At 45.1% G+C, this 26,723-nt stretch overlaps 1 protein-coding gene across 7 annotated transcripts in view; it reads left to right on the top strand.

Annotated features, from left to right (window-relative positions):
• Ripor2 (RHO family interacting cell polarization regulator 2) overlaps positions 1–26,723 on the top strand; it is a 219,954-nt gene that overhangs the window by 157,175 nt on the left and 36,056 nt on the right. For 5 of the 7 annotated variants that reach the window (XM_076939230.1, XM_076939227.1, XM_076939228.1 and 2 more), the window contains exons 2-13: positions 739–865; positions 2,441–2,596; positions 3,889–3,967; positions 5,784–5,807; positions 6,853–6,906; positions 9,152–9,301; positions 12,235–12,298; positions 19,985–20,028; positions 22,647–22,772; positions 23,046–23,194; positions 24,540–24,669; positions 25,435–25,560. In XM_076939230.1, coding sequence (XP_076795345.1) covers positions 739–865; positions 2,441–2,596; positions 3,889–3,967; positions 5,784–5,807; positions 6,853–6,906; positions 9,152–9,301; positions 12,235–12,298; positions 19,985–20,028; positions 22,647–22,772; positions 23,046–23,194; positions 24,540–24,669; positions 25,435–25,560 — 1,229 coding nt within the window. The remainder of the gene's footprint in view (positions 1–738; positions 866–2,440; positions 2,597–3,888; positions 3,968–5,783; positions 5,808–6,852; positions 6,907–9,151; positions 9,302–12,234; positions 12,299–19,984; positions 20,029–22,646; positions 22,773–23,045; positions 23,195–24,539; positions 24,670–25,434; positions 25,561–26,723) is intronic. The other 2 variants (XM_076939231.1, XM_076939233.1) reach the window with 1 other exon arrangement.

The following is a 26,723-nucleotide window of genomic DNA, read 5'->3' as shown; positions in this document are numbered from 1 at the left end:
TCCTGTCCTTTCTTATTTTCCCAGACAATGCAGTGACACAACCTTACCTGTCAAAATAAGGAGAGAAAGGGGAAAGAGTTTAAATAAGTTCATCATTAAAGAAACCTCATATTTACAGCCTTACACGTAAAAAAGTCCCAACTGCAGTCCTGACTGCTTTGAATTTCAGGTTGGACTGACTATCTGAAACTTTTATGGTAGCTCACTTATGCAGTGCTGTTGTAGTTGAATGGACTGAACCATCACAAATGTTCTCATCTTTAGTAAACCTTGATTGAACCTAAGAAAGAAGGGGGAAGGGGAGAAAAGAAAAGGAAAGAGGGAGAGAGGAGAAAAGAAGGAAGGAGAGAGAAAAGGAGGAAAAAAGGAAGGAAGGAAGGAAGGAAGGAAGGAAGGAAGAAAGGAAGGAAGGAAGGAAGGGAAATCTTAAAGGAAGTAAGCATTGGGTTGAGGAGATGAAGAACAGCTCAGTGGATAAAACACTTGCTCTGCAGGCTTGAGGATGAAGTGTCAGTCACCAGAACCCACATAAATGCTGGGCAGGCTTAGCAGCCGAAGGAAACCTGAGTAGCAGCAATTTTGTTGTGTTTGTGTTTATTTTGGTCTAAATGGATGAATATCTTTTTAGGAAAGTCTCAGAAGCATTTCATGACCAGAATCCCGTGAGACATTTCACCTTGTCACACCTCTGAATGTTGACAAGCCTGACAGTCACCATGATTTTCCCTCTGTCTACAGGACTGCCAACCAGACTCCCAGAAATCATGCTGGTGGGATCCCAGTCCTTCTCTCCTGGTGGGCCCAATGGCATCATCCGGAGCCAGTCCTTCGCAGGTTTTAGTGGGCTGCAGGAAAGGCGATCCAGGCAAGTACTGGGTACTCTTCCTGGGATGCAGCAGAAAGGGGCTGTGTGTGCACATGTGTGGCAGCTAATGTCTTCTTCATGGAAAGGATAACACATCCCAAATTAAGTGCAATCATTCCTATCGTTTACAATTCCTTGTGCAAAGATATCTGAGGATTTAGGGTGAGCTAGCCCTTTACATGTATATACACGCATGTTCACAAGTATACATACACATTTGGCTAGCTTATTCTAGCTATTTTGAGAGGCCATGCCCTCACTGTGATTATGTGACCACTTCAAGTTGTGCTTGAAGAGAAGGTTTTTAATGTCGATCTGAGGGAGAGAATAGCAGTCCAGCCAAGGCATCTGAAAGAGTCCAGAGCCAGGAGAGAAAGTACTAGGCTGAACATAACCAGCAGAGGGAACTGGGCCATGAAATGGCATGGAGAATGGGGAAGTAAGAGAAGGGGAGGGCAAAAAGAGGACCAAGAGAGCACATGCCTGAAATGGCAGGAATATAGGAATCAGAAGCTAGAGGAAGGGGAGGCCATTAGCTCCAGAAGTTTAGGGTTAGAAGTCCTGTGAATCCAGCCTTGATTCCAGCCTGAGGGAGCCTGGAGGCCAGCATGTGCTTTGCTATGTTAACAAGCACCATAGTTGTAGACTCCTTCCTGTCTCACTCCCAAGTCCCTTTAAAACAAGCTTTCCTTTTACCCTCCTGTTGAGGGAGACTGTACTGGTATGAAATTATGCAGTAGATGAAGACTAAGCCTCACAAACTGCCTCTGGAGAACTGATGCCATTCGGGTGGGGGTTGGGAAATTAGGCTCTAGTTTCCCTGGAATCTCCTCCTCTCATAAAACCAAGGTCTTTCAGAGAATGAATGGCTAACATGCAAGAGAAGTTGTCTTCATGGGCAAAGTTCTCCCTTTCCAAGGGGAGCTCCAGGTTCAGAGAGAAACTCTGTCTCAAAAGCATAATGTGAAGAGTGACAAAGGCCGATACCCAAAAGTCAGCTTCCAGACGCATGGGTACACACATGCACTAGCAGACCCCAATGCAAATAATAATAATAATAATAATAATAATAGTAAAGTAAGCTAACTAAGACTTGAAGGACAGCTCTAAGTCCAAACTCCATGTTTTAGTTTAATGCCCTAGAAAGTTAGCTATTTGCTGGGCTTTGGACACTTCACCAGAAAGGTATCACTTATATCCTAGCAAGACATTAAGTTTGTATCTGATATTATGCAAAGACTTTTCTTTTCCTTTGGTTGGATATAATTTCTGCCTGTTCCTTGTTTCCACCTAAAACCATTTCTCCCTGGCTCTCTAAGAGCTAGACCCCAAGGGCACCCTCAAAATGCTTACACTGCAAGCCAGGCTATGCCTGCAGGGTAGCGCTTCTGCTCTGCAAAGCTTTCAGCAAACAACCTTCAAGAAACAAAATGTGGCTAGTTCCTGTTCAGTGCAGTTCAAGGTCCCTTCTCATTCCTCCAGGCACTAGGATGAAGACAAGATGGCTTAAAAGCTTTTCTCTAGTGGGTCTTTTAACGCCTGAGGCTCAAGGTTTCCTTTCTCTTCTTTCTTTAGGTGTAACTCCTTCATTGAAAATGCCTCAGCTCTCAAGAAGCCTCAGGCCAAACTGAAGAAAATGCATAATCTAGGACACAAAAATAACAACACTCCTAAGGAGCCTCAGCCAGAGAGAGTGGAGGAGGTCTACAGGGCCCTGAAGAACGGGCTTGAGTAAGAACCAGGACCTATGTGCTTTTGAGAAAGAGGATCATTTTCCTCCTCCTCCTTCTCTTTTTCTCTAAAATGACCTTTTTCCTTCCTAAAAACCATAGGAAATCTGTTTTGAAAGGGCCATGTGAGCCACCGCTACTTTATTCTTTGGTTTGTTTTTGAGGCAGGATCTCAAAACTGGGATTGCAGGGGGGTGGGGGCGGGGGAAGTGTGCCAGAACACTTTCCTGGGTGTTTCCTTCTTGCTCTGTCATTGAGGCAGCTTTTTATAAGTCTCACAGATGGGAGACAGGTTGTATTTGCACATCGTATCATGACCCTGAAGTAGTGTGTTTATAGCTAAACCCCCCCCGTACTATTGGACATCACTTAGCCAATAGTGGACAGCCATAGCTGAACTAGAGATTGCTAAAGAAGGGTTCTGAGCCAGGTGTGGTGTGGGTCACACTTGTGTAATTCTACCTAGAGCTCAGGAGCCCAAGGCAGGAGCATCATCAAAGTTCAAAGTCAGGAGTTCAAAGTCAGCCTGGGTGACATAGTATACAAACTGCCTCAAACAGACATCCGTGCAAACAGTTCGTAAAGGGTTCTGAAACCTTCCTGAATGTGTTATAAGGACAGTTTATCCTGAAGAATACTCACCTAGCATTTAGTGAGGCACCTACAGTAACTACCAGGTTTAAATAGACAAAACTGTGTGACCCTGGTCCTGCCTAACTCCTCCCTCCCTGTTGACTTTTCTCTTCTGGATTTTCAGCCTCAAAGGGGCGCTCCAGCCACCTCTGTTTCCTTTCTTCAAACTAGAGAGGATCAGATGCAGCTACTAGGTTTTCAGACCGCTCCCCAGCCACAAGTTAAAGTTTTAATTCTTTTTTTGTTTGTTTGTTTGTTTGTTTTTGTTTTTTGTTTTTTGAGACAGGGTTTCTCTGTGTAACCCTGGCTGTCCTGGAACTCACTCTGTAGACCAGGCTGGCCTTGAACTCAGAAATCCACCTGCCTCTGCCTCCCAAGTGCTGGGGTTAAAGGCGTGAGCCACCACCACCCAGCTTGATTCTTTTTCAAGGTAGAGGTTTTCACTCTAGAACCCAGGCTAGACTGAGAGTATATATGAAGCCCAGGCTGACCTAGAATGAATAATAGCCCTGCTTCAGTCTCCCAAGGGCTGAGCTTACCAGTGTGAGCCACCACCTGACTGAGATCACTATTCTTACCCCTCTCTCAGAAGGCAAAGGTCAGTGACTGTTCAGATAGCTCCTGAAGTGAGCGCTCATCCGTGATGTCTTACCTTTGCAGTGAGTACCTGGAGTTTCACCAGACAGAGCTGGACAAGTTGACTGCTCAGTTGAAAGATATGAAGAGAAACTCTCGCCTGGTAGGTACCTCTGATCATGAGGATGCTAACACAGTGTAGAGGGTGGGGAGTTCCTCTCCTCACTTACTAGGGGGGAAAGGTGTCAGAGGGGGAAAAATGTTTAAAAAAAAAAAAAAAAAGATAAAAGGAGCAAAGCCATTGCCTCCTAGTGTGTATTTTGGAAGGAAGAATTGCTGAGCCTGGTGGCTCACACCTGCAACCCCAGAAGGAGGGTAGGCTGGCCAGCCTCATATAGGGAAGCCTTGCTTCACCAAAACAAAACAAAAGTCGGGTAGTGGTGGCGCACGCCTTTAATCCCAGCATTTGGGAGGCAGAGGCAGGCAGATTTCTGAGTTCGAGCCCAGCCTGGTCTACAGAGTGAGTTCCAGGACAGCCAGGGCTACACAGAGAAACCCTGTCTCAGAAAAAACAAAAGAAAAAAAAAACCCACAATAATAATAAAAGGAAAAAGGTGTTTTCCTTTCAAATGCTTTATTCTTAATATTTCTGAGTATATGCCATGTGTTTCTGTAGATATACTTCATGATGAAATAAAGATGATAAAGGTGGTTTTAGAAAATTCTAAGTGGGGCTGGAGGAATGGTTCAGTGGTTAAGAGTACTGACTGTTCTTCCAAAAGTCCTGAGTTCAATTCCCAGCACCCATTTGGCAGCTCATGATCTGATGCCCTCTTCTGGTGTACAGCAGCCATACATGCAGACAAAGCACTCATATACTAAGATACATAATTACATCTTTAAAAGAAAACTCTAAGTAATATAACAAAATGATCTGTTGCCATTTTTGTAGCATCTCCTTAGTATATTCAGGAAGGAGAAGTTTGCTTTATCTTCAATTGTAAATGTAGGCCAGTGTCCTAGTTTGCTTTCTATTGCTGTGGTAAACACCACAGCCAAATGCAACTTACAGGAAAAAAAAAGTTTATTTCAGCTCACAGGTTGTATACGCCATCATAGAGAGAAGTCGGGGCAGGAGCCTGGAGTCAGGGACATTAGCAGAGGCCAAGGAGAAGCACTGCTTACTGGTTTCCTCCTCGTGCCTTGCTCAGCCTGCTTTCTTATAGTCCTCAAACCACCCAAAATGGACAGGACCCACCCACATTAATCATTAGTTAAGAAAATGCCCCCACAGACTCACCTAGCTGCCAGTCTGATGGTATTCTCACCTAGCTGCCAGTCTGATGGTATTTTCTTATTGATGTCCCTCTTTGCAGATGACCATGACTTGTGTCAACCTGACTGAAAGTTAACTACCACAGTCAGTGGCAGCAGGCAGGGAAGGAAGGGAGGAAGGTCACTAAGCGGCCAGTGTGAAAGCACCGTTGAACCCCATTAGAATCCATGCTGTATGGCTAATGTCCTCTCTTCTGATGAGAGCGTGAGGACTGATCTTGTTCATTCCAAAGTGTGATTTATTACACCTCAGCATTTCAAGGCAACAGGAAACCCCAGGAGAGTCTGCGTACATAGACCTGGCAGCTGTGTTTAAAATGTGTTTGCCTTTCACTTCATTGGCGTGTAGACTAAAATGCTCTTTGGGGTTTTGTTTATGAACCGTTCAAGCTGCCAAGAAGCCACAAGAACAGGGTGCAACTGTAGAATCGCAGAGGTCGTGCGATGCTGGCTCTTGAGAGTATCCCAAATAACCCAGAGTTTACTCATTAAAAGCAAATGCCAAAAGGCCAGTAGAATTTAGTGGGGCTGGTGGTTCCCTCACAGGCAATGTATAGATGGATGGGGGCTGAGCTGTTTGCTACAGTGGACAGTATTACTAAGGAGGACGAGCTGTAACCAAGGAATCTTCTCTTTTGTTTCAGGGTGTGCTGTATGACCTAGACAAGGTAGGCTGGTGTTCTGTGTTGGGCTGCTGCTGAAAAATGAAGCTCTGCACTTGGAGCTGATGTCAGAATATCAGTAGAGACCCTTCAGGGATAATACGATTCCAGATAAAGGGCGATGGGGGAGGGGGAGGGCCAACAGATCAAAGAGCATGAGGGGAAACAAGGCCTTCAGGTTGTGAGTTTGCTCTGGTTTCTGAGTCTGGAACTTGTATTTTGAGATCCTCACTGCGTAACTGCCCTTTTCATCAAATCTGAGACAGCTCTAATTTAAAAATGCCACAATTGTTTATGTGCCACTAAAATGATTCCATATATATATCACATAATGTTTCAAAAATATAAAAGTAGAAATTATTCCAGTTAAATCTAGTTCTTCCTTTTCGTGTAAAGTGTTATTCTTTTCAACAAAATTCCCTTAGGCCTTTTAGAAGGGAGATTTTTGTGTCTTCCTTCTTGGTTGTATGCAATGTCATTCTCCATGCCGTTCTATATGCATAGCTTTATTTCAATGCCTAATCTAATCATGGCATTCCCTACAAAGATGTTTTAAAAGGCAATTAAATCAAATGTATGTTACAATATTTATAACTCATAGGGATGGCATGAGCAGCTGCACCTGTGAGCCCAAATGGACAGCTGTCACAATGCAGAAATAACAATTATAAAGCTTACCCCAGTTCTAGATTCAATTGCACAATTCAATGTGCAGAAGCTCATTTTAGAACACGAAAAATATATTATGAAGAAATTTAGATACCATCCAAATGATACTGCTTTGCCAAAAATTAAATGGATTGGCCACTTTGGTTTTACCATAGGATTACCATAATTAGTTCAAGCTCATCTCTCAGGCTAGTTAGTGTTTTGAAAAATATTTTCCAAATTAACATTAGGACAACCCTAAAATAGTGACCAAGGTAGAAGGAAAGCAGGAAGTACTTATGGGATGCGTGCGAAGGACAGGCTAGTGAAATTTCTCTCAGGAGCCTAATCAATTGCACTGTGAATGGCTGCTCTTTCTTTAAACTTCTCCTTTTAATTCCAGCAAATTAAAACGATTGAGAGATACATGCGACGCCTGGAGTTTCACATTAGTAAGGTAACCGGTGCTGCTCTTGTCTCTGCTTCTGTATTGTTTCTGCTCTCAGTTACTGCCCAGTGCATGCTCACATGGGTACCAGATGGCTTTAACTAGATGCCTCAGCTGAATGTAGAAATGAAAGCCTTGGGGCTGGAGAAATGGTGCCATAGTCAAGAGCATTGGCTACGCTGGGTGGTGGTGGTGGCGCACGCCTTTAATCCCAGCACTTGAGAGGTGGAGGCAGAGGCAGGCGGATTTCTGAGTTTGAGGCCAGCCTGGTCTAGAGAGTGAGTTCCAGGACAGCCAGGGCTACACAGAGAAACCCTGTCTAGAAAAAAAAAAAAAAAAAAAAAAGCATTGGCTGCTCATGCCAAGGACCCAGGTTCAGTTCCCAGCCCCGACAGGGTGGCTCAATTGTAACTCCAGTTCCAGGGGATCTGACACCTTCTTCTGACACCTTCCATAAATACCAGGCATATATGTGGTACACAGGCATACATCCAAGCAAAACACCAATTCACATAAACTATAGATAAAGAAAATTATAGAAGAAAGAGAGGAACTAAGTAAGGGAGAGGAAGGGAGAAGGGAGGTGGGAGGTGGGAGGTGGGAGGTGGGAGGTGGGAGAAATAAGAATGTGAAGACTGATTCTCTGGCACTGACTTCACTCTCATAAAGGTGAACAACTTACCTGAACTTTCTCTACTATTGATCCGTGATTTCACAAAATTATTTTCAGTAAATAACCTCATTTTTTATTTTTTAAATGCTTAATCCTGGGCTGGAGAGATGACTGGGTTGGTGGTTAAGAGCACATACTGCTCTTGAAGAATTCACACCCCTTGGCTCACAACTGCCTGTAACTCCAGCACCAGGGAATTTGATGCCTCCTTCTGGCTTCCAAGGGTACCTGCACTCAAGTGCACATACCCGCACATAGACATACACAATGAACACATGATTAAAAATAAAATAATATTTAAAAAAAAAAAAAAAAAACAAGGAAAAGGCCGAGTCTAGGCTTAGGAGGATGGCTCTGTGGTTAAGAGTACTTGCTACACATTTACACAATAACAAGGACCAAAGTTTGGATCCCAGCACCCATGCCACAAGCTAGGTATCCCCCAAATGCCTGCAGCCCAGCTCCAATTGGGGCAAAGACAAGAGGGTAGGTGTGGCTTGCTGGCCTTAGGCTTAACTGAGAAAACCTGACCACAGGTTCAGAGAGTGACCCCTTCTGCTTCAAAGGAATAGATTTAGAGTAATAGATGAAGACAGTTGGTACCATCTTCTGGCTCCTACACACACACACATACATACACTCACACACACACTCTCACACTCATACACACACTTACACTCACACATATACTCACATACTCACACATACACTCACACAGACAAACACACTCATACACTCACACTTACATACACATTCACATACTCACACACATACACTCACACAGACAAACACACTCATACACTCACACTCACATACACATTCACATACACACATATACTCACAGTACATATACTCACACTCACGCACATTTATACACTTACCCATATATTCACACACACACTCATTCACACATACACACACACATGCACAAATGCATAGATGAAATACCAACTCCAAAGTTGCAGGTACCACTTGTTCATAAAGCCTCTTAAAGTGATAATAGTTTTGCCTACTACGCATTTTCTCTTTGATGTAAAATTAGAACCTCCCCAATGCTTATTCTCATGCAGAAGGCTCCTGTCCTCATTGTCTAACCCCACAGTTCAGCTCAGACCTACACATTTTCCAAAGTGTGCCCCTTCTTCTCTGTGTCTCCCCATAGTCCCTGTCTTCCCCAATTCCTCCCTTTGTCTCTCTATTTGCGGCAGAATCTCAGTGGCTTAGAACCCACAACCCTCCTACCTCAGCCTCTCAAGTGCTGGGATTATAGGCATGTGCTAGGCCAGCTGCCTAAGCCAATTTAAACGATCCCAGTGGTTGCCTCAAAGACATGAAAGGGCCTTTTTAACCTGTGCTAATTTGGAAACAAGATTCAAGCAAAATCTGCTTTAAAACAAAGAAAGAAAGAAATGGGTAACAGCGTTGGAAATGAATAAGTGACTGATCTAAGGAATCACTCTTGACAATCTACTGCTTCTCCAGAACAGAAATACAGTGTATCTTTAAGGGCATGACAACAGCCTATGGGACTTCTCTCAAGCATGACGGTTATTTATCTGTTTCCTGTTTGGGTTCTGGCAGGTAGACGAGCTCTATGAAGCCTATTGTATCCAACGTCGTCTCCAAGATGGTGCCAGCAAAATGAAGCAAGCCTTTGCCACATCCCCTGCCAGCAAGGCTGCCAGGGAGAGTCTGTCTGAGATCAACCGCAGCTACAAGGAGTACACAGAGGTAAATCCTGCAGTCTCTTTCCATGACCAGGTCAGAATAGTTAGTCACTGTCAGAAAGAGGAACAGAGAGAGAGAGAGAGAGAGAGAGAGAGAGAGAGAGAGAGAGAGAGAGAGAAGAGAGAGAGACAGAGAGAGAGAGACAGAGACAGAGAGAGAGACAGAGAGAGAGACAGAGAGAGAGAGACAGAGAAAAGCAGAGGCAGAGGCAGAGGCAGAGGCAGAGGCAGAGGCAGAGGCAGAGGCAGAGGCAGAGGCAGAGGCAGAGGCAGAGGCAGAGGCAGAGGCAGAGGCAGAGGCAGAGGCAGAGGCAGAGGCAGAGGCAGAGGCAGAGGCAGAGGCAGACCTGCTGCCTGCTGGCACAGGCCTGTAATCCCAGCTACTCAGGTAGTTGAGACAGAGGGATTGCAAGTTCAAGTGAGTGAACTTGAGCTACTTGAATGAGTTCAAGGCAAGGCTGGACAGTTCAGTGAGACCATGGCTCAAAATGTAAACAACAATGTAAAAAGAGAGTTGGGAAAGTAGGTCGGTGGCAGAGCATCTGCAGGCAAGCAAGGTAATGGTGGAATTGTCTGAACTGAGCCATAAAGCCTAATATTTAATCATTTAAATTCACTTCTAAATACTGTACTGTGCCCTGAAGGAAGAGTAGACACCATGATACGATGGCTAGCCCATATACAGCTTTGATATTGGACTCCATTCTGCCTACAGTTCTGTGCCTGTGTGTGTGTGTGTGTGTGTGTGAGAGAGAGAGAGAGAGAGAGAGAGAGAGAGAGAGAGAGAGAGAGAGAGAGAGAGATTTATCCAAGATAAAGAGCTGTGAACAGAAATAAACAGTAATGTATCTTCCTGGTTTCTGACAGTCTCTGGGGTCCAAGTATCATCAGACAGGGAGGGTTTCACCCCCTAGGGGGTCACCTAACACTAATGCATGCCCTTCATGAAGAGGCTGAATTATTAAAGCTGCACTTCTCACTGTCCCTGGAGACTTCATTGGGAGATCAGATGTCATCAGTGAAGTCATGGCTCTAGCAGGATCTAGTGGGCAATTCGCAGAGCCAAACATCTATCTTATGATCCTTTTATGCTTACACCACAGGACTGCTTGAACTAAATAAGTCTTTCTATTTTCATGATTTAACATTAGGCCCTTCTTCGCCTAAATTCAGAAGGATACTTTTAAATTCATAGAGTAAACTGGGCTTAATCTAATCCCAACACTTGCAGTCTGAAGCAGGAGAATTACTGCAAGTTTGAGGTCATCCTGGGCTGAGTACTAGTGACTACCAGGCCAGCTAGGACTACATAGCAAGATCATGTCTCAAAATAAATACGTGCTGTGGTGATCACTCAGTCATTTAAGTGCTTGCTGGAAGAGGGCACTGGATCAGCTGTAACTGTAGTTACCAGTCACAGTGTAGGAGCTGGGAACCGGAGGTGTTGAGAACTGACCTCAGGTCCTCAGGAAGAACAGCCTGTGCCCTTAACCACTGAGTGACCTCTCCAGCCCTATGACCTGCTTTTTGAGCATGCCCAAATTACAGGCTCCAGCACAGCCCTAATAAGCATTACAGTTTCGAAGCCCTGAAAACCTTAAGTGATTTTATCCCACCTGCAGCCCCAGCTGCAGCAGTTCCCAAGTATTTTCTAATTTTGAACAGTGTTCATTCCTGGCTGGATCCAGTGTTCATCCTGAGGACTTCCTACAGGAAGGATAACACGAGATTCTCCTGTGTCCCACAAGAGTGACAGCACTGAGCAGAACAAAGACTCAAATAAGCAGAGCCTGGGGACTTCTAGAGCTCCCTGATGCCCTGTTTGAGCCTGTTGGTGATTACTAAGTGGCCTCACTTTTGTCAGAATAGCAACTTGCACAGGCCTGGGCCTCAGTTGAAACTGGCCGTGAAGAAGAGGTTCTCAGAAGCAGAGATGGCCAGTGCTACTTACTATAGCAGAGAGGCTTGCATTGCCTCAGCTGAGCTTCAGGAAGCTCTCACTGGAGAGACACACTGGCTGGGACACTTGAAGTCCAACTGATCTCATTAGGTCATCTGATACTGGGGTGGTAGACTGGGTATGGTCAGGTTATAACCCTCAGTATCTCTTTCCCTTAACACCACAGCGAGGAGGGGACCCCTTCTCAACCCAGAGGGTCATCATTCTGCTTCATAACATCACATTGAAAGTCTGCCTTACTTGGGTAGAATCAAACTTCTATGCTCCTTGTCCCCCTCCCCAAAATTGTGTATGTACGAATGTCTGTGTGTAATGTACAAAGGCAGACATAGAAACCTGAGGAAGACCTCAGCCCGCATCCTCCTGGGTGCTACCATCCATTTTGTTGGGGTTTGTTTTGTTTTGAGACAGGTTCTCTCACTAGTCTGGAACTCTCTAAGTAAGCTAGGCTCCCCTCATAAACACAAGCCCCAGAGGACAAACTCTCTGCCTTCCTTGTACGGAGATTAAAAACACATTCCACCAAGCCTGGCTGCTTCCTACTTAATTTTTTTTTTATTTATTAAGTAAAAGATACATATAAATGTATGGTATATGACATGGTATTATGAAACAGGCACACACTAGAGAGTGGCTGATCCAGCTTGTTTAACCTGGAGCATGGCTCTCGTCCTATAGGTGTGCATGGCTGATTCCCCATCACAATAGTACTGCCTTTTTGTACAGTCCTGAGTCTGTTCTTAGAACATCCAAAGTCTAGAGCTGTCTGACTACTTGGATATCAGTTAACTTGTTCATCTAAGCCCCAGCTATCCCATGCACTAGAAGCGTTACGTCATTCTGCCTGTCGTGCAGTGGGTACTGGGTACTCACAGGAAACAGAGCATGCCTCCTGTTCAGTGCGATCACTGTGGAAATGCCTTTTGCCACTGTGCAGAGGAAGGCGGATCTAACACCGTTTCCTATGCTCTTTGCAGAACATGTGCACCATTGAAGCAGAGTTGGAGAGTCTGCTGGGAGAATTCTCCATCAAGATGAAAGGTAATCTGTCCTTGTTCAGAGATGGATAAAGATGCCATGTCCACAGAGCTTCTCGAGAAGGTGTGCTATTGCAAAGACAGAGAGGGTTGCCTGCTCTTGGGCCTTCCACTCATGCTAATTTCTTGATGGGTCTCTTCTTGAACCTTGCCTTCACACTTGAAAATGGTGTTTATCGAATGAGTGAAACAGCAAAACCCCAGTATCCCATGACTCAGTAATCACCAAGGCTTTGCCACTCTTTCCTTTCCCTTTGATGAACTAGAAAACACCAGAGGAGGAAAAGCCAAGTATGTCAGCAGCGCCTGTAAACTTCAGTACCGTTCTGAAAGAATAGGGCGTCTTACGTAACTGCAGTGCCTTGGCCCGTTGTCCCATTATCACATCTAAGGAAATTAGCATGCCTCTGTTATTAACCTAGTTCGTTTGCAGATATCCCCAGCTGTCTCACGAATGCTTCCTAGAGTTGCGTTGCTTCAATTAGGACCCACACAGGGTCCATGTGTTATAATTAGCTGTCAGCTGGGCTCCCTTTAATCTAACACAAACCCCCTTCCGACCTTCTAGACTTGCCTGGCAGCCTCTTCACATTGCCATTTAGCAATCTGTTTATTTATCTACTTTGAATATTTTCCTTTTAGTTTGAAGACAAATTTTTTCTTTGTAACTCAGGCCGGTTTCAAACTCATGGCAATCAATCCTCCTCCTGTAATGGGCCAAGTGCTGGGATTATAGGCCCGCCTCACCATACCCATCTCACCATACCCATCTCACCATGGCTTGCCGTCACTGTCACGTCAATCATTTGTTCATCTGCTCCCATATTGCTCTGTTCTAATCGAGAGCATTGTTGGTTTAGACTACAGCACCTGCAGCACAAAAGAAGAAGGAACTCCACCTAGCCATGGTGAGACTTAACACTGCAGTGTCCACGGTACCCGTCAGGGCTGTGGGACAGTGCCACCACAGCCAGCCCTTTTCTCTCCCATGTTTGGTTCATTTGACTGTAGCTGAACAGCTGGGCCCCTGTAGTTCTCTCTCTGGGTTGGTTTTTATATTAACAGTTTGATCCTTAAATTGCTAATGGGGATTATTACCTTACCTACGTTCTGCAATAAGAAGAGTGAGAGGAGGGAAATACCCTTTAAAAGTGGTTCTGGGTGGAGCTGGAGAGATGGCATAGTAGTTAAGAACACCCAGTGGTTCTTGAAGAGGATGTGGGTTCAGTTCCCAGTGCCTACATGGCAGCTTACAACCACTGGTAACTCCAGTTCCCAGGGATCTGATACCCTCTTCTGACCTCAGGCAGCAGGCAATTATGTGATGCACGTGCACAGTGTCTTGCCTCTATTGGACATCTGCATCTTTCCAACTCTCCAGGTCTATTTGCTTCCACTTAGGTCTCTACCTGAGTCAGTGGTTCAAAACCACTCTGGATCCATGCTCCCTCTCAGCAGTTTAGAGTCTATACAGCCAGGATGGAGGTTCTAGGGGTCTCCTTAAGCTTTCAGGATGATTCTGTCAACAGCCTGGTTCATTGCAGCCTAGCTTACAGAGGGAAGTTCCTTTGCCACTGTTACCACAAGGATTGCTCTTGCCCCAGGGCACATGGGCCAACACACGGAGAGTGGGGTCACCACCCCTGTTGACAAGGGCTGTTCAAGTCCTGCTTCTGATGTTCACTCCTATCCGATGCTTCCATTTTTGATGAGAGAGATAATTTCCTCTATTTCATGTGTGGATGCCAGTAGCCAGAAGACATGAGATGACATCTCCAGGGTCACACAGTAAGCTGCTGTCAGACTTGAAGCTGAATCCTAGGGTTCTGGCTCCTACATTAGTTACTTTTCCCATCTCTGTGACAAATACCTGATTTAAAAAAAGGAACTTTGGGGAGAAGGGATTTGCTGTAGTTTATGCCTTGAGTTAGGAACAGTTGGTCATGGCAGGGAGGTTATAGAAGAGCTCATGGCTGTGGGGGTCTGCAGCTAAGACTACTCAAACTTCCCAGGACCAGGACCAGAAAAAGGGAAATGCTCATGTCTGCCCACCACACACACCCCTTTGTTTGTTGGTTGGGTTTTGTTTTTGTTTTTCGAGACAGGGTTTCTCTGTGTAGCCCTGGCTGTCCTGGAACTCACTCTAGACCAGGCTGGCCTCGAACTCAGAAACCCGCCTGCCTTTGCCTCCCAAGTGCTGGGATTAAAGGCATGCGCCACCACCGCCCGGCTGGTTGGTTGGTTTTATTCAGTCCAATAACCAAGCCTGAAGGATGTGGTCACCACATTCAGGGTGTGTCTTCTAAATCAATTGACCTTGGAAACACCCTCATGGACACATCCAAAGGGTTATGCCTCACTAATTCTCAGAGCCCCACCCTTTCCCTTCCCTCCCCTCCCCTCCCCTCCCCTCCCCTTCCCTTCCCTTCCCTTCCTTTCCTCCTTTCTGGACAGGGGTCTCATGTAGTATTTGCTACATAGCTGAAGCTGGCCTTGAACTCTTGATATTCTTACCACTCGCTTCCCACTAAGTGCTAAAGTTATAGTCACTGTCTCGAGCAATAAGGTAGACACATATAGTTTGTATAACAAAAGTTATATTTTATTATCCTGAAGGTCATACACAAGGTTCACACTCTAAGTTCTCAACTATAGTCCTTACCCTATCTCCCCAAATCTGCTCACCTGTGACAGATTTTAGGTGAAGATCAGAGAAAGGATTCCCTTGAGCCTAAAACATAGGCATGTGAATCATATGGCATTGGGAAGGGATGACCCACCTATCCACATTATCCAAATCTCAGACCTGGAGACAGTAAGCTTCTGCCCCAAATGGAGATGCCCTGGTCACTAACTGTGAACTGGGTGCTTGGGCTGAGGCAGTGAGCACACTTTTCTCATATTCTTTCTTGGTTGCCCCAAACTCAACCTCTATCACCTCTACCCTCCTAAAGTTAAAAAAAAAAACAAAAAAAAAAAAACAAAAAAACAAAAAAAAAACAAAAAAAAAAACAGAAACACATGCACACAAGTGCGCATGCCCCATTTTTTTCTCTCTCCACAAAAGGAGAAAACCTCCCAGATGCCATGACATCCTAGATTCTCATGAGCCACTGCCTGTCCATTATATTTGATTAACATATACCCAACCTCCACCCCCCCCAGCCCTGTTCCCAAAACCAACCACTTGCATCACATTTGCAGATCTGACAACCCCAAGTTCCTCCTGCCACACCCTCCCACACTTCCTTTTTGCTCAACCCCATAACTAACTACAATCTGAAAGGCAGTTGTCCTGGCAGTGGTGATGATAAAGACATGGGGACAAGAGCTGCTAAGCTATACACACCAGCCTTTGCCACCTCATGACCCCTGGATACCACAGTTGTCTGAAGATGTGGGGTGGAGGGGACCCTCTGAGTAGCTCAGTGGGCATGCATGAGCAACTGGACCAATCACATGATCAGACTGCTGTAGAAGCCCGAGCCCAGGGTGGATGGAGGGCTTGTTGAGGGCAGAGGCCAGAGGATCTGAGTGCAAAACTAGCTTGAGCTACATAGTAAACTGTCTCAAAAGAAAAAAGAGAATTAAGTCAGGTTTGGTGGCCCTTGCCTGCAATCTTAGCACTTTGAGTCTGAGGCAGGATTATGAAGTTGTGGCCAGCCTAGGCTTCAGAGTGAGACACTGTCGAAAGAAAGAAAAAAAGAAAGAAAGAAAGAAAGAGAGAGAGAGAGAAAGAGAGAAAAAGAGAAAGGAGGGAGGGAAGAAGAGGAGGGAGGGAGGGAGGAACAGACAGACAGAAAGAAGAAAAGAAAAATTAAAACTTTAAGAGAAAGTTCCCACTGAGGAGAGGGTTGGAGGAGTGGAGAGAGCTTCCTAAACTAACCTTTGGCTAGAACAACTAAACCAAAAGTCCTTCCTGAAGACAGGGATGCTGCCCAAAGCTGTCAGAGAAAGTGTTATGAGTGCAGCGGGGAGCTGTTTAGGCCAGATTCTGAAATGTGCCCAGCTGGATTCAGGACCCCAGACCAGGAAAGAAGCTAAGAATTGTAGTCTCTTACAGAAAACTGCTTTTCTTCCCAATGATCACCTCATTCAAATGAGTTTCAGGAGTACACCTGCCCGCAGGTCAGTGCTAGTTCGGCACCATGGCCTTTAGGACAGGCCAGCCTCTGGTGAACTAGGAAGCCTGCCATGAAGCAGGAACGCCAGGATTAAGACACCCAGCTGTCTGGTACTTGGCAACTTGCCTTACAGTCTGAGGTGCACTCTTAGGAAGGTCACGGCAGAACTGGGAAACAATGGAGTACTTCTCTGACCAGAACCGTTTCTGAGCAAAGTGGCACAAGGAGCCAGGCGAGCAGCTGTGTGGCTGTAACAGCAACTTTCCTCCACTGTGATAAATTCTCTGAAAGAAGCAACTTAAGAGAAAAAGGATTGATTGTGGCTTAAGGTTTGGAGGGATTTCTCCCACTGTGGGAAGGAGAGCTGTGAGAGTTGGAGGAGTCTGCAACTGAGGTGGGGGTTAGGGTGCATCAGAAAGCCCAATAGAGGCTGGGAGCAGAGCAGGGCCGTCAACCTCAAGATCCACTCTCCAGTATCTGATTCCCTCCAGCTAGGCCCTAACTCTTGAAGACTCCATAACCTCCCAAAACAGAGCTACCCAGCTGGTGACCAAATGTTCAAACATGAGCCAGGGGACATCATTTATTCACAGTCACACTGAGGGCAGCACCCTGTCCTCCATTCAGGCTGTGGAAGAGCTGTTAGATCAAAAAGGTAGAAGCCCCATGTGAGGGAAGCCAGGGATGGTTTCTGAGTGCCCATAATGAAAATGTCTTAGCTGATACAACAGTTACCACCAAGCAGCTGAGAAAACACTGAGCTCTCTGCAGCTGTAGAGATGCCAGCAGGGCCTCGGGCCAGAATGGGAAGAACCCAGCCAGGCCCCAAAGTCCGGCTTATCACTATAGGTGCTCCAGCATAGGTGCTCACGCCACAGCCTATGCCATGAATACCATCACCTGGGGAGCTTTGAAAAGTATTGCCTGGAATTGGTTCCTCTTGCCTGCTGCCTTTGTCACCAGAGGCTGGGAGATGCCTTATAAGGGATGCCAATAAAGTGCTTTCATCCCATGGGCAGAGAGACCCAAAATCCATCACGACCACAGCTCTCCCTCTCCCATGATATAAAATTTCTGGTGCTTTTGAGAAGGGAGATTGTCAAAGAACCCCCCCCCCTTCTCAGCTTATCCATCATGGTACATGGTCACCTTCCCTGAAGCAGGGTCTCTATTGTCACCTCATACATAAACAGGCAGTGGATTAACCAGGAGCTGATAATGTGTAGGTTTTCAAAGGGTAAATCGGGTTTTATTCAAATTAGCACATCATAAAAGCCAGCCAGTAATGCTTTCTTTCAGATGTGTTTTTGTGGGGGTGGGGAATGAGCCTAAGTGCTCCAGAACTATTCATGAAAATAGCTTCCTCCAACCCTGCTTTTATTACAGTGGGTCCTCCTAAGTGGCTCATTAGCTTCTAATTGTTAGTGAGAGCTGGTCCTAGAGAGCTGGGCTCCCTAACTAAAAGGCATGCCAAGTTGGTGAACTGCTGCCATCTAGTGACGAATGATGGTAAAAGGCGAGTTTATTTTGAAGCTTCCCCTGGATTCATCGTATTCATAATTGTGACCATGGGCCAGTGGGAAGCAGATTTGTCCATTCGAGAGTCTCACCATCTATTAATTGAACCATTCATTGAAGGTAAAACGTACAGTGTGACATCATCTTTAGTATGTCTACATGAGTAAAATCTTGCTTGCTAGAAACACAACCCAGGGCAGGGAAGACGGCATAAAGCAAGCAAAGGGATACGGGTTTGGACCTACAGAACCCACAGAAAAGGCTGGGCATAGTGTCATGGGATTATAATCCCAATTTAGCTTTGCAGGGGGAGGGGAGTTGAGTCCCTATGCTTTCTGGCCAGCCAAGCTAACCAAACAGCAACCTCTAAGAGAGCCTATCTCAAAAAATAAGGTGTTTAAAGCAATTGAGGGGGACAATAACAGTATCAGTATCGAACTCTGGCTTCCACAAGCATAGGCACACATGTGCACGTGCATACATGCACAAGCATGTACAAACACAAGAGAAACACGCCCCGGGACTCAAAAGGCTGGAAATGAAGAAAAAAAAAAAAAAAAAAAAAAAAAAAAAAAAAAAACCTGTGCTAAATTTTCACGGCAATTTTGTCATAAATGTTTTTCACAAGAACATTTAAAATGTAAATTAATATTTTCACCCTCACACGGTGGGCTTTCAGTAAATATCTATAGGAAGGGGGACAGGGGGACGAAAGCTGGGACTCCCAAGCTGTCCCAGGGTGGCAGCCATGTATTCTGATAAGGTGTTACTGCTGAAGCAGTAGGCCTCAAGTGGAGCCATCCACTCCAAAGTGACTTGCAGATGGCACAGGGGAAGGAAAGCCTTGTGCTAACTGGTTCTGTCAATCAGCACAGGCTACAGTCATCTGAGAGGAGAGCACCTCATTTGAGAAAATGACTACATAAGATCCAGCCATAGACCATTTTTCTTAATTTGTGATTGATAGGGGAGGGCCCAGCCCATTGTGGGTGGTGCCATCCCTGGACTGGGGGGTCCTCGGTGCTATAAGAAAGCAGGCTAAGAAAGCCAATAAACAGTAACCCTCCATAACCTCTGTATCCCATGACCTCTGTATCAGCTCCTGACTCTAAGTTCCTGCCCTACTTGAGTTCCTGTCCTGACTTCCATTCAGTGATGAACAGTGACAATGAAGCTTCAGCTAAATAAACCCTTTTCTCCCCAAGTGGCTTTTGTCATGGAGTTTCATCACCGCAAAAGTAACCCTAAGACACACCTCTTCTTTTGAAGGAACAGGCTATTGGTAGTTGGTTGATTGGATTTAGTTTGTTTTTTTTTCATATATGTTTATTTTTATGTGTATTTGAGTTCTGCCCTCATGCATGTCTATGTGAGGGTGTCAGATCCTAGAGTTGCAGACAGTTATGAACTGCCACATGGGTGCTGGGAATTGAACCCATATACTTTGGAAGAGTAGTCAGTGTTCACAACCGCTGAGCCATCTCTCCAGCCCCTTGGTTTGTTTTCTTAATCACCAGTTTGGGGTACATGACAGTCTATTTCTAGCAAGTTCATAAGCATCAACAGTGGCATCACTGTGCAATATAAAAAATGAGAAAAACAGAAATGAGTGTGCTGTGGACAAGCAATGGGCATGGGGACAAGGACTCACAAGGGAGGTATTTAGTGTCACAGATCTTGGGACACAAGGAAAATCAAGAGGCCAGTTTATTTTCGTGGGAATATTTTGGTCGGGGAAAGAATAGGTCTTTCTGGTCCTGCTGCCCTGATCCTGAAATCTGCCAAAGGTACACAGAGTTCTAAACACCCAACAGCCTCCTGGTCCTGGAACCCTCCTCCCACCACCCTATCAGGGTGTGTCCTGCAAGCTGTAATGGATAGACTCCCTCTACATCCCTACAAAGGCTATTCTCTGAAGATGCTCCTCAACCTGTTACCTGAGTTATCTCCACTTTAACATATTACTTGAGTTTTTAACAAATAACAAATTGGACCTCCAAAGAAAGGAAATGTGTTCTGCAACTCACAGTCCAATCTCTTGTTTACAGGTCTGGCTGGCTTTGCCCGCCTTTGTCCTGGAGATCAATATGAAGTAAGTACCGTGTTGGTCTATATGTTGGCATTGAAGGCTTGAAGGGTAGGAGCTGGCTATAGTTTTGTTTGTTGGTATTGTTGCTGCTGTTTTGATACTATTAACCAAGGAACTTGTACATGCTAAGCAAGTGCTCTACCATTGAGCTACATCTTCAGTCAATGTTTTACTTTTAAAAATTGTGCGTGTGTGTGTGTGTGTGTGTGTGTGTGTGTGTGTGTGTAGGGGGTGCCTATATGTGTCTGTGTGGGTGTGTGCACAGGAATGCAGGTGACCAAAGCTTGAGTTTTGAGCAGTTGTGAGCTTCGTGTAGATGCTGGGAACTGAACTCGGGTCCTCCACAGGGAGGAGGATATGCTCTTAATGGCTGAGCCGTTTCTTTGCCTCTACTTTTTATTTTTAAAACAGCAGTTCTTAAAGTTGCTCAGACTAACCTTGAACTCGTGATCCTCCTGCTTCAGTTTGGATGTCAGGCATGTACCACCAGGTCTGAGTCCAGCTGTTATTATTTTTGTTTCATTTGTCTTTTAACATTTTGAACCAGTGAGAAAGTTTGGAGGGTAATCTGAGAACTGACTCCCATGTGTGGAACATGGCGGTTCCCTGTACCCCACCATTAGTATCCACATGCTATGTCGCTGCCCACCAATCATGACTCTTCATCCCTAAGTTCCTCTCCCAACACTGAAAGCACAATCTTTCACATAAGCGCCAGACAATTCTTAACACCTACAAATTTTAACAATGCCTCATTATTTGGGTATTTTCTCTCTTTAAAGGAACACAAATATAGGTCAGATCAGACCTGATTAAAGGCAGGTTTATTAGGTGCTGCTCCTTGGTGGGTTTATTGGTCCCAAAGAATAGGGCTAAGGCAAGGGGTTTTATAGATCTTAGGCAAGGGGTGATGACATGTCAGCTGGGAGCAGGGATTGTGCCCAAGTATCTTAAACTCGAAGTCCCTGGACCAGCACTTGAATGGGCTGGCTATGTCAGAAAGGTGGATCGCATCGACTGCCAAAAATACAGAACAAGGCTTTTGATGACACTCATTTGTTCAGAGTTTTCTCAGTTTAGACTGGGTTAGAAGAAGGAGAACAGACAATGGGGTTTCCCAGCTTGTGCAAGAGCAAGCAATGGGCTCCAACCAAACATTCTTCAACAAATGCTATGAGATAGAGATAGAATACACTTGTATTCTCCCAGCTGAACATTGTAGCAGCTTTACTTTCTGATCCAAGATCTAATCTAGGGTCATGACTGAGTCAAAGTCTTATAACTGAAAATAAATAAAACCTACCAGGCATGCCCAACACATGGCCTGGGGACTGCATGCAGCAAGAATATAAATGTGGCCTGACAGAAAATTATAAACTTTACACATAATCAGGAGATATTTTTTGTGTATGTGAAAATTTTAGGTAATTCAATTGCACAGTTCTCAAGTGTGAACTTTCTGTATGACAGTGTCATCTGCTCATACCCAAAGGTTGAACATGACTAACACCTGATTATAGAGTTTTCTTTATTTAAAAAAATATGTACTTATAAACTGCATGGTAGCTCATACCTTGAAGGGATTGTTATTTGAGACATCCTGAGCCACACAGTAAGACCCTGTCTCAGAAACGGAACAACCAAAACTTTCTTAAAAATCAAAGGGCCATTTGTCTCTACCTTCTTCAAAAGACCATGCATGTAATAATTTCATCTCCTTGAAGAGGCTCTGAGGGCATTCACACCAACTGCCCTCCTCTGCCCAGAGTATGGACGGTCCCAACCCTTACCAGCATCACCAGGAAGGGGTCTTTATTTCTCTCTGTTGGCTACAAGTAGAATTGGAAGTGGTTCTTGTGTCTCTAAAGGAGCTGGGGTCAGCAGAGCTACAGTTCCGATGGCTGATGGATTGATGTAGGGTCAAACAAACAAACAAATAAAGACAAGTATTATATGAGTGGACAGACTGACACAGAGCTATGACCTACTTTTAAAATACCCATGTAGATTTATTTTTATTTCATATGTGAGTGCTTGCCTCCATGTCTGTTGGTACACCGTGTGTGTGTGTGTGTGTGTGTGTGTGTGTGTGTGTGTGTGTGTGTGTTGCCTGAAGAAGACAGAAGAGGGTGTTGGATCCCCTGGAACTAGAATTAACATAGCTATAAGCCATGGTGTGGGTTCTGGAAACCAAACCTCAGTCCTCTACAAGAGCTGCAAGTGCTCTTAGCCGCTGAACCAACTCTCCTGCCCCTGCTCTCATCTCTTACTAAAGAAATGTCCACACCCTCAGCTAGTCCAGATGTGCAACAATGTAGCTTTGATATTAGCACTCAAGAGTCAGAGGCAGGTAGAGGGCTGGGAGTTGGAGGCCAGCCAGATCTACTTAGTGATAACTTAGTTCCAGGGTAACCAGGGCTACATAGTGAGACTCTGTTTCAAGTAAATAAATTAATTAAGTCAAATCTCCTCTATACTCCTCCTGGGCTCCACTGAGAACCGAGCCTGGGTGGGAAGGGGAATGAAGGGTGTGGGCCCGTTTCCTGACCCTTGGATCTGGGCAATTTGGAGGGAAAGTGGGGTCTGGTGAAACAAGAGGCTCCCTAATATCTTCACCCCAGATTTTCATGAAGTATGGCCGGCAGAGGTGGAAACTCAAGGGCAAAATAGAAGTGAACGGCAAACAGAGCTGGGATGGAGAAGAAACCGTCTTCCTGCCCCTCATAGTTGGGTTCATTTCAATCAAGGTACAGTGTGTCCATGCCTTTTGTTGTCTTTCCTTCCATCCTGGTGTTATGGCCCGATGATCCCTTGGTGGAGACCCTCCATCCCATAGGCTTCTCTCTGTGCAAAGCCTCTTTTAGTTGAGATGCTCTCAAAGCCCAGAGACAACGTAACTGTAACAAAGTAACATTTTTTTTAAATACCTGACAGATGTAGTTCTAAAATAAGGACTCAACTGACTAAGAAAAAAACGAAGATAAGACATTGCTCCATTTCTCCCTCACCTTCTCTGCCAGGTCACAGAACTCAAAGGACTGGCGACTCACATCCTAGTAGGCAGTGTAACCTGCGAGACCAAAGAGCTGTTTGCAGCCCGACCCCAGGTGGTGGCTGTTGACATCAATGACCTTGGTACCATCAAACTGAACCTGGAAATCACCTGGTAGTAAGTTCCTTTTTTCACGTTCATCATGGAAAGACAAGGGCTGATGGCTACTGTTGTTCTCTGTACTGATGCTCCAACCATGGAATCAGCATGGAGTGGCCACGCCCCAACTGCTGAATCAGAATCTTTAAAGCTCACCAGGTAGCACGTCCACATAACTCTCCTTTTCTATTGCCTACTTTTACAGGTTTTATTATAACCCAATGTGGGGGTGCATATCTGTAACCTCAGCATCTGGGAGGTGGAAGCAGGTGGGCCAGAAGTTTAAGGTTAACCTCAGTTGTATAGCAAATGTTGGGCCAGCCTGAGCCATAGCAGACCTGCCTCAAAAAGTAAAATAAAATAAGATCTGGGGAGATAGCGCTGTGATACCATTTGCCACACAAGTATTAGGAACTGAGTTTAAATCTCTACAACCCATGTAAAGCCAGACACAACAGCATATGTCAATAATCCCAGAAATCCTACAGTAAGACAGGAGAATCACAGGAAGCTCAGAAGCCAGCTAGCCTGCTGTACACAGCAGACAACAAGAAACATCGTCTCAGACAAGATTCACGAGGAGGACTGAGACCTGTGGTTGTCATCTGACCTTTACATTCACACTGTACCCAGCCTTCCCCCCCCCCCACACACACACACACAAACACAGAAGATTCTTTAATGGAATAATTAAAAAAAAAAATGTGTTCTTTTTAAAAGTCACCTGATGAAAAAGATCCCAGCCCTTGGCTTTTGAGTAAATATGCCATGTTGCTATTTGTGTTGGAAGGCTCTGTTACAAATCAAAGTCAGCTGTGGCAACAGCCAAGCTGCTGCTGTACTGTCACGAACAGCACCCCATGCCTGACTTTTCTGTGCTCACAATCTGTGGTTGTTAATGAACGGGTCAAAGGTCACTGTCCCTGATGGGTGATGGGATGTCGGTGACCAGCAACCAGTACATCTGAAACCATTGTGATTGTGGTTTCCTTAGCACTGAATGACAGTCTGCTAGTCACTTACCTGCCTAGAGTCCATCCAGAAGAAGTTCTGAGGAATGTTTACAGGTTCTCCCAATATCCTGTTACATGTGAGCAGCTAATCCACTCATGTCTCTAACTCTCATGGGGACACAGACACATCCGAGGCTCCTTTGATCTGGCCCTACAGCAGGTCTAGAGTCAGTCTTCTGCCTGCACATTGTTTTTCTTTATTTATTTTCAGACAACCTAGGGTGGTCCAAACCAGCCTCATTCCCACATGACTAAGTTGATACTGTCATAATGAGAAGCCATCTTCCCCCATCCTGGGATAACAAGTGATTTTAATAAATGTGCTGACCTAAGAACCTATTGTTCTACAGTCCCTTTGACGTGGAGGACACGACCCCGTCGTCAGGCTCTGGGAACAAGACAGCTGCTCTCCAGCGGAGGATGTCCATGTACAGCCAGGGCACCCCAGAAACACCTACCTTCAAAGACCAGTCCTTCTTTGTAAGTTCAGTGTGATTTCTGGCATAGAAATGATAAAACTGGGGTGTTCCCATAAAGTTTGACATGGGTGTCACCCACATCAGAGACTTTCAAGAGCAGGGGAGATGGCTTTGCAGTTAAGGTGCTTGCTAGGCAAGCATGAGGACTGGAATTTGGATCAACAAAACACTTGTAAATGCTGGGGTGGTAGGGTGCTGGCCCACCCGTGACTCTAGCCTAGAATGGCTGAGATGGAACTCTCTAGAGCGGGCTACCTTGTGAGACATAGAGCTCTGGGTTTGATTGAGAGAACCTGTCTCTGTGAGACTAGCCATAATCATAGAGCTCTGGGTTTGATTGAGAGAACCTGCCTCAGTAAATAAGATGGGAAAATAATGGAAAAAGGCCTGATGGATCCCTCACCTATGTATATACACATGCACATGTATCTGTACATGCATGCATACCACACTCATAAACACATGGAGAGAAGAATTGATTCCTAATTCACCCTGATTGTGTGATGACTAAAGTTGCAATGTTCTGAGACACTTGGGCCCTCTGAGAACAGGGCTGGCTTCCTCTGCCTGTCTCTCCCTCACTCGACTTTACTTTTGGAAAGGTGGGGAAAGGCATGTAGGTTTTCCAAGCATTCTTCAACATGAATCTTTTCAAGTATATTTGAATGACGCCTGCTTGACTTCATTGAGCCCTGCTAACTACCAAGGGAAACCCATTAACCTGCTTCTTTCCACTAACTTGCCCTTCTCGCCCTGACTTCTGAAGAGATGGTTGCGGCTGTCTGTCTTGAGTGCCTTGCGAGACACTTTCTTTGCCACGTTGCACCACAACCACTCTGTCGGTGACCTGCCTTCCCTCAGCCTGAACCCCAAGGCCCTGCTAGAATTCTATGTGAGTGTGGGCAGCCTGGAGTGAGGTGCTTGACTTCAGGGAGCCTGTGCATGCAGCCCAGCATGACTCTTGTGTCTTGACTGTCTTGCTTGCTGGGTAATAACTCTCCTGTCCTTGGGGTGGGAAGCATGGTCTTGCATGCAACTTTGTCGGCCTCCTTTTCCAACAATTCCTGGTTTAATGCTGTGATTTTTTTTTTCCCCTCTGTGGTAACAAGATTTTCACTCTTAAAAACAAACAATTGTTTTTAGACAATTGTATTGGGGCTGGGGATGTAGCTCAGTTGGTAGAGTGCTTGAGGCCTGGATTCTAAACTCAGCACCACCTGAACCAGACGTGCTGATACACCTCTAACACGAGCACTCAGAAAGTAGAGGCAAGGGGGCTGCAAGTTCAAGGCCATCCTCCTCTACATAATGAGCTCCAGGGGCTGAGTTCCTATGGGAACAAAGAAAAAGAAAATGAAACAATTGTTTTCAGTTTACCACTAACATCAGACTTCCAGAAGCCAGCACTCAGGGACTCAGAAGGGTTTGGGCCAACTCCACCATAGCTGTTTCTTCCGTTCATTCTGCCCTGCTCTAGGAAAAAAAAAAAAAAAAAAAAAAAAAAAAAAAAAAAAAAAAAAAAAAAAAAAAAAACCTGGAATTCTTAGGAATGTACTAGGCAACCTATTTTTTATGAATTACATATTATATTAAGAGACTACACAGACAAGTACACATACATATGAGAAATCCTCTGCTCTTCGTCTGAAGAATAGATGTTACCTTTAATTATCCTGAGGAGAGTAAAGGACTTCTGGCTAATACGATAATAACAGCAATAATTGTATGTCATTCATTGAGCTAAAAAGAACAACATAAATACTCATGGACGTTTCTGAGGAAAAAATAAGAAGAATGTGTGGGGAAATGTGTAAAAAATAAAAAATAATGCCAAAACCCAATAGTCTGATACACGTGTACAAGTAACCATTTGTGCATTTGATGGCTATTCGTGTGCATGTGGTATCCCTTGGAGGACGACAGGAATGCTGACGTTACTTGCCACTTGTGAAGAAGTACCTGACGAGCATCAACTTAAGGCAGAGTTTATTTGGGCTCACAATTTAAGGAGCCCACATTGGGGAAGGCATATGACACAGGCATATGATGCAGCTG

The sequence above is a fragment of the Arvicanthis niloticus genome, chromosome 8 (genome assembly GCF_011762505.2).
Source record: "Arvicanthis niloticus isolate mArvNil1 chromosome 8, mArvNil1.pat.X, whole genome shotgun sequence".
NCBI classification, from domain to species: Eukaryota; Metazoa; Chordata; class Mammalia; order Rodentia; family Muridae; genus Arvicanthis; species Arvicanthis niloticus.
This window is presented reverse-complemented; position numbering and strand designations above follow the sequence as displayed.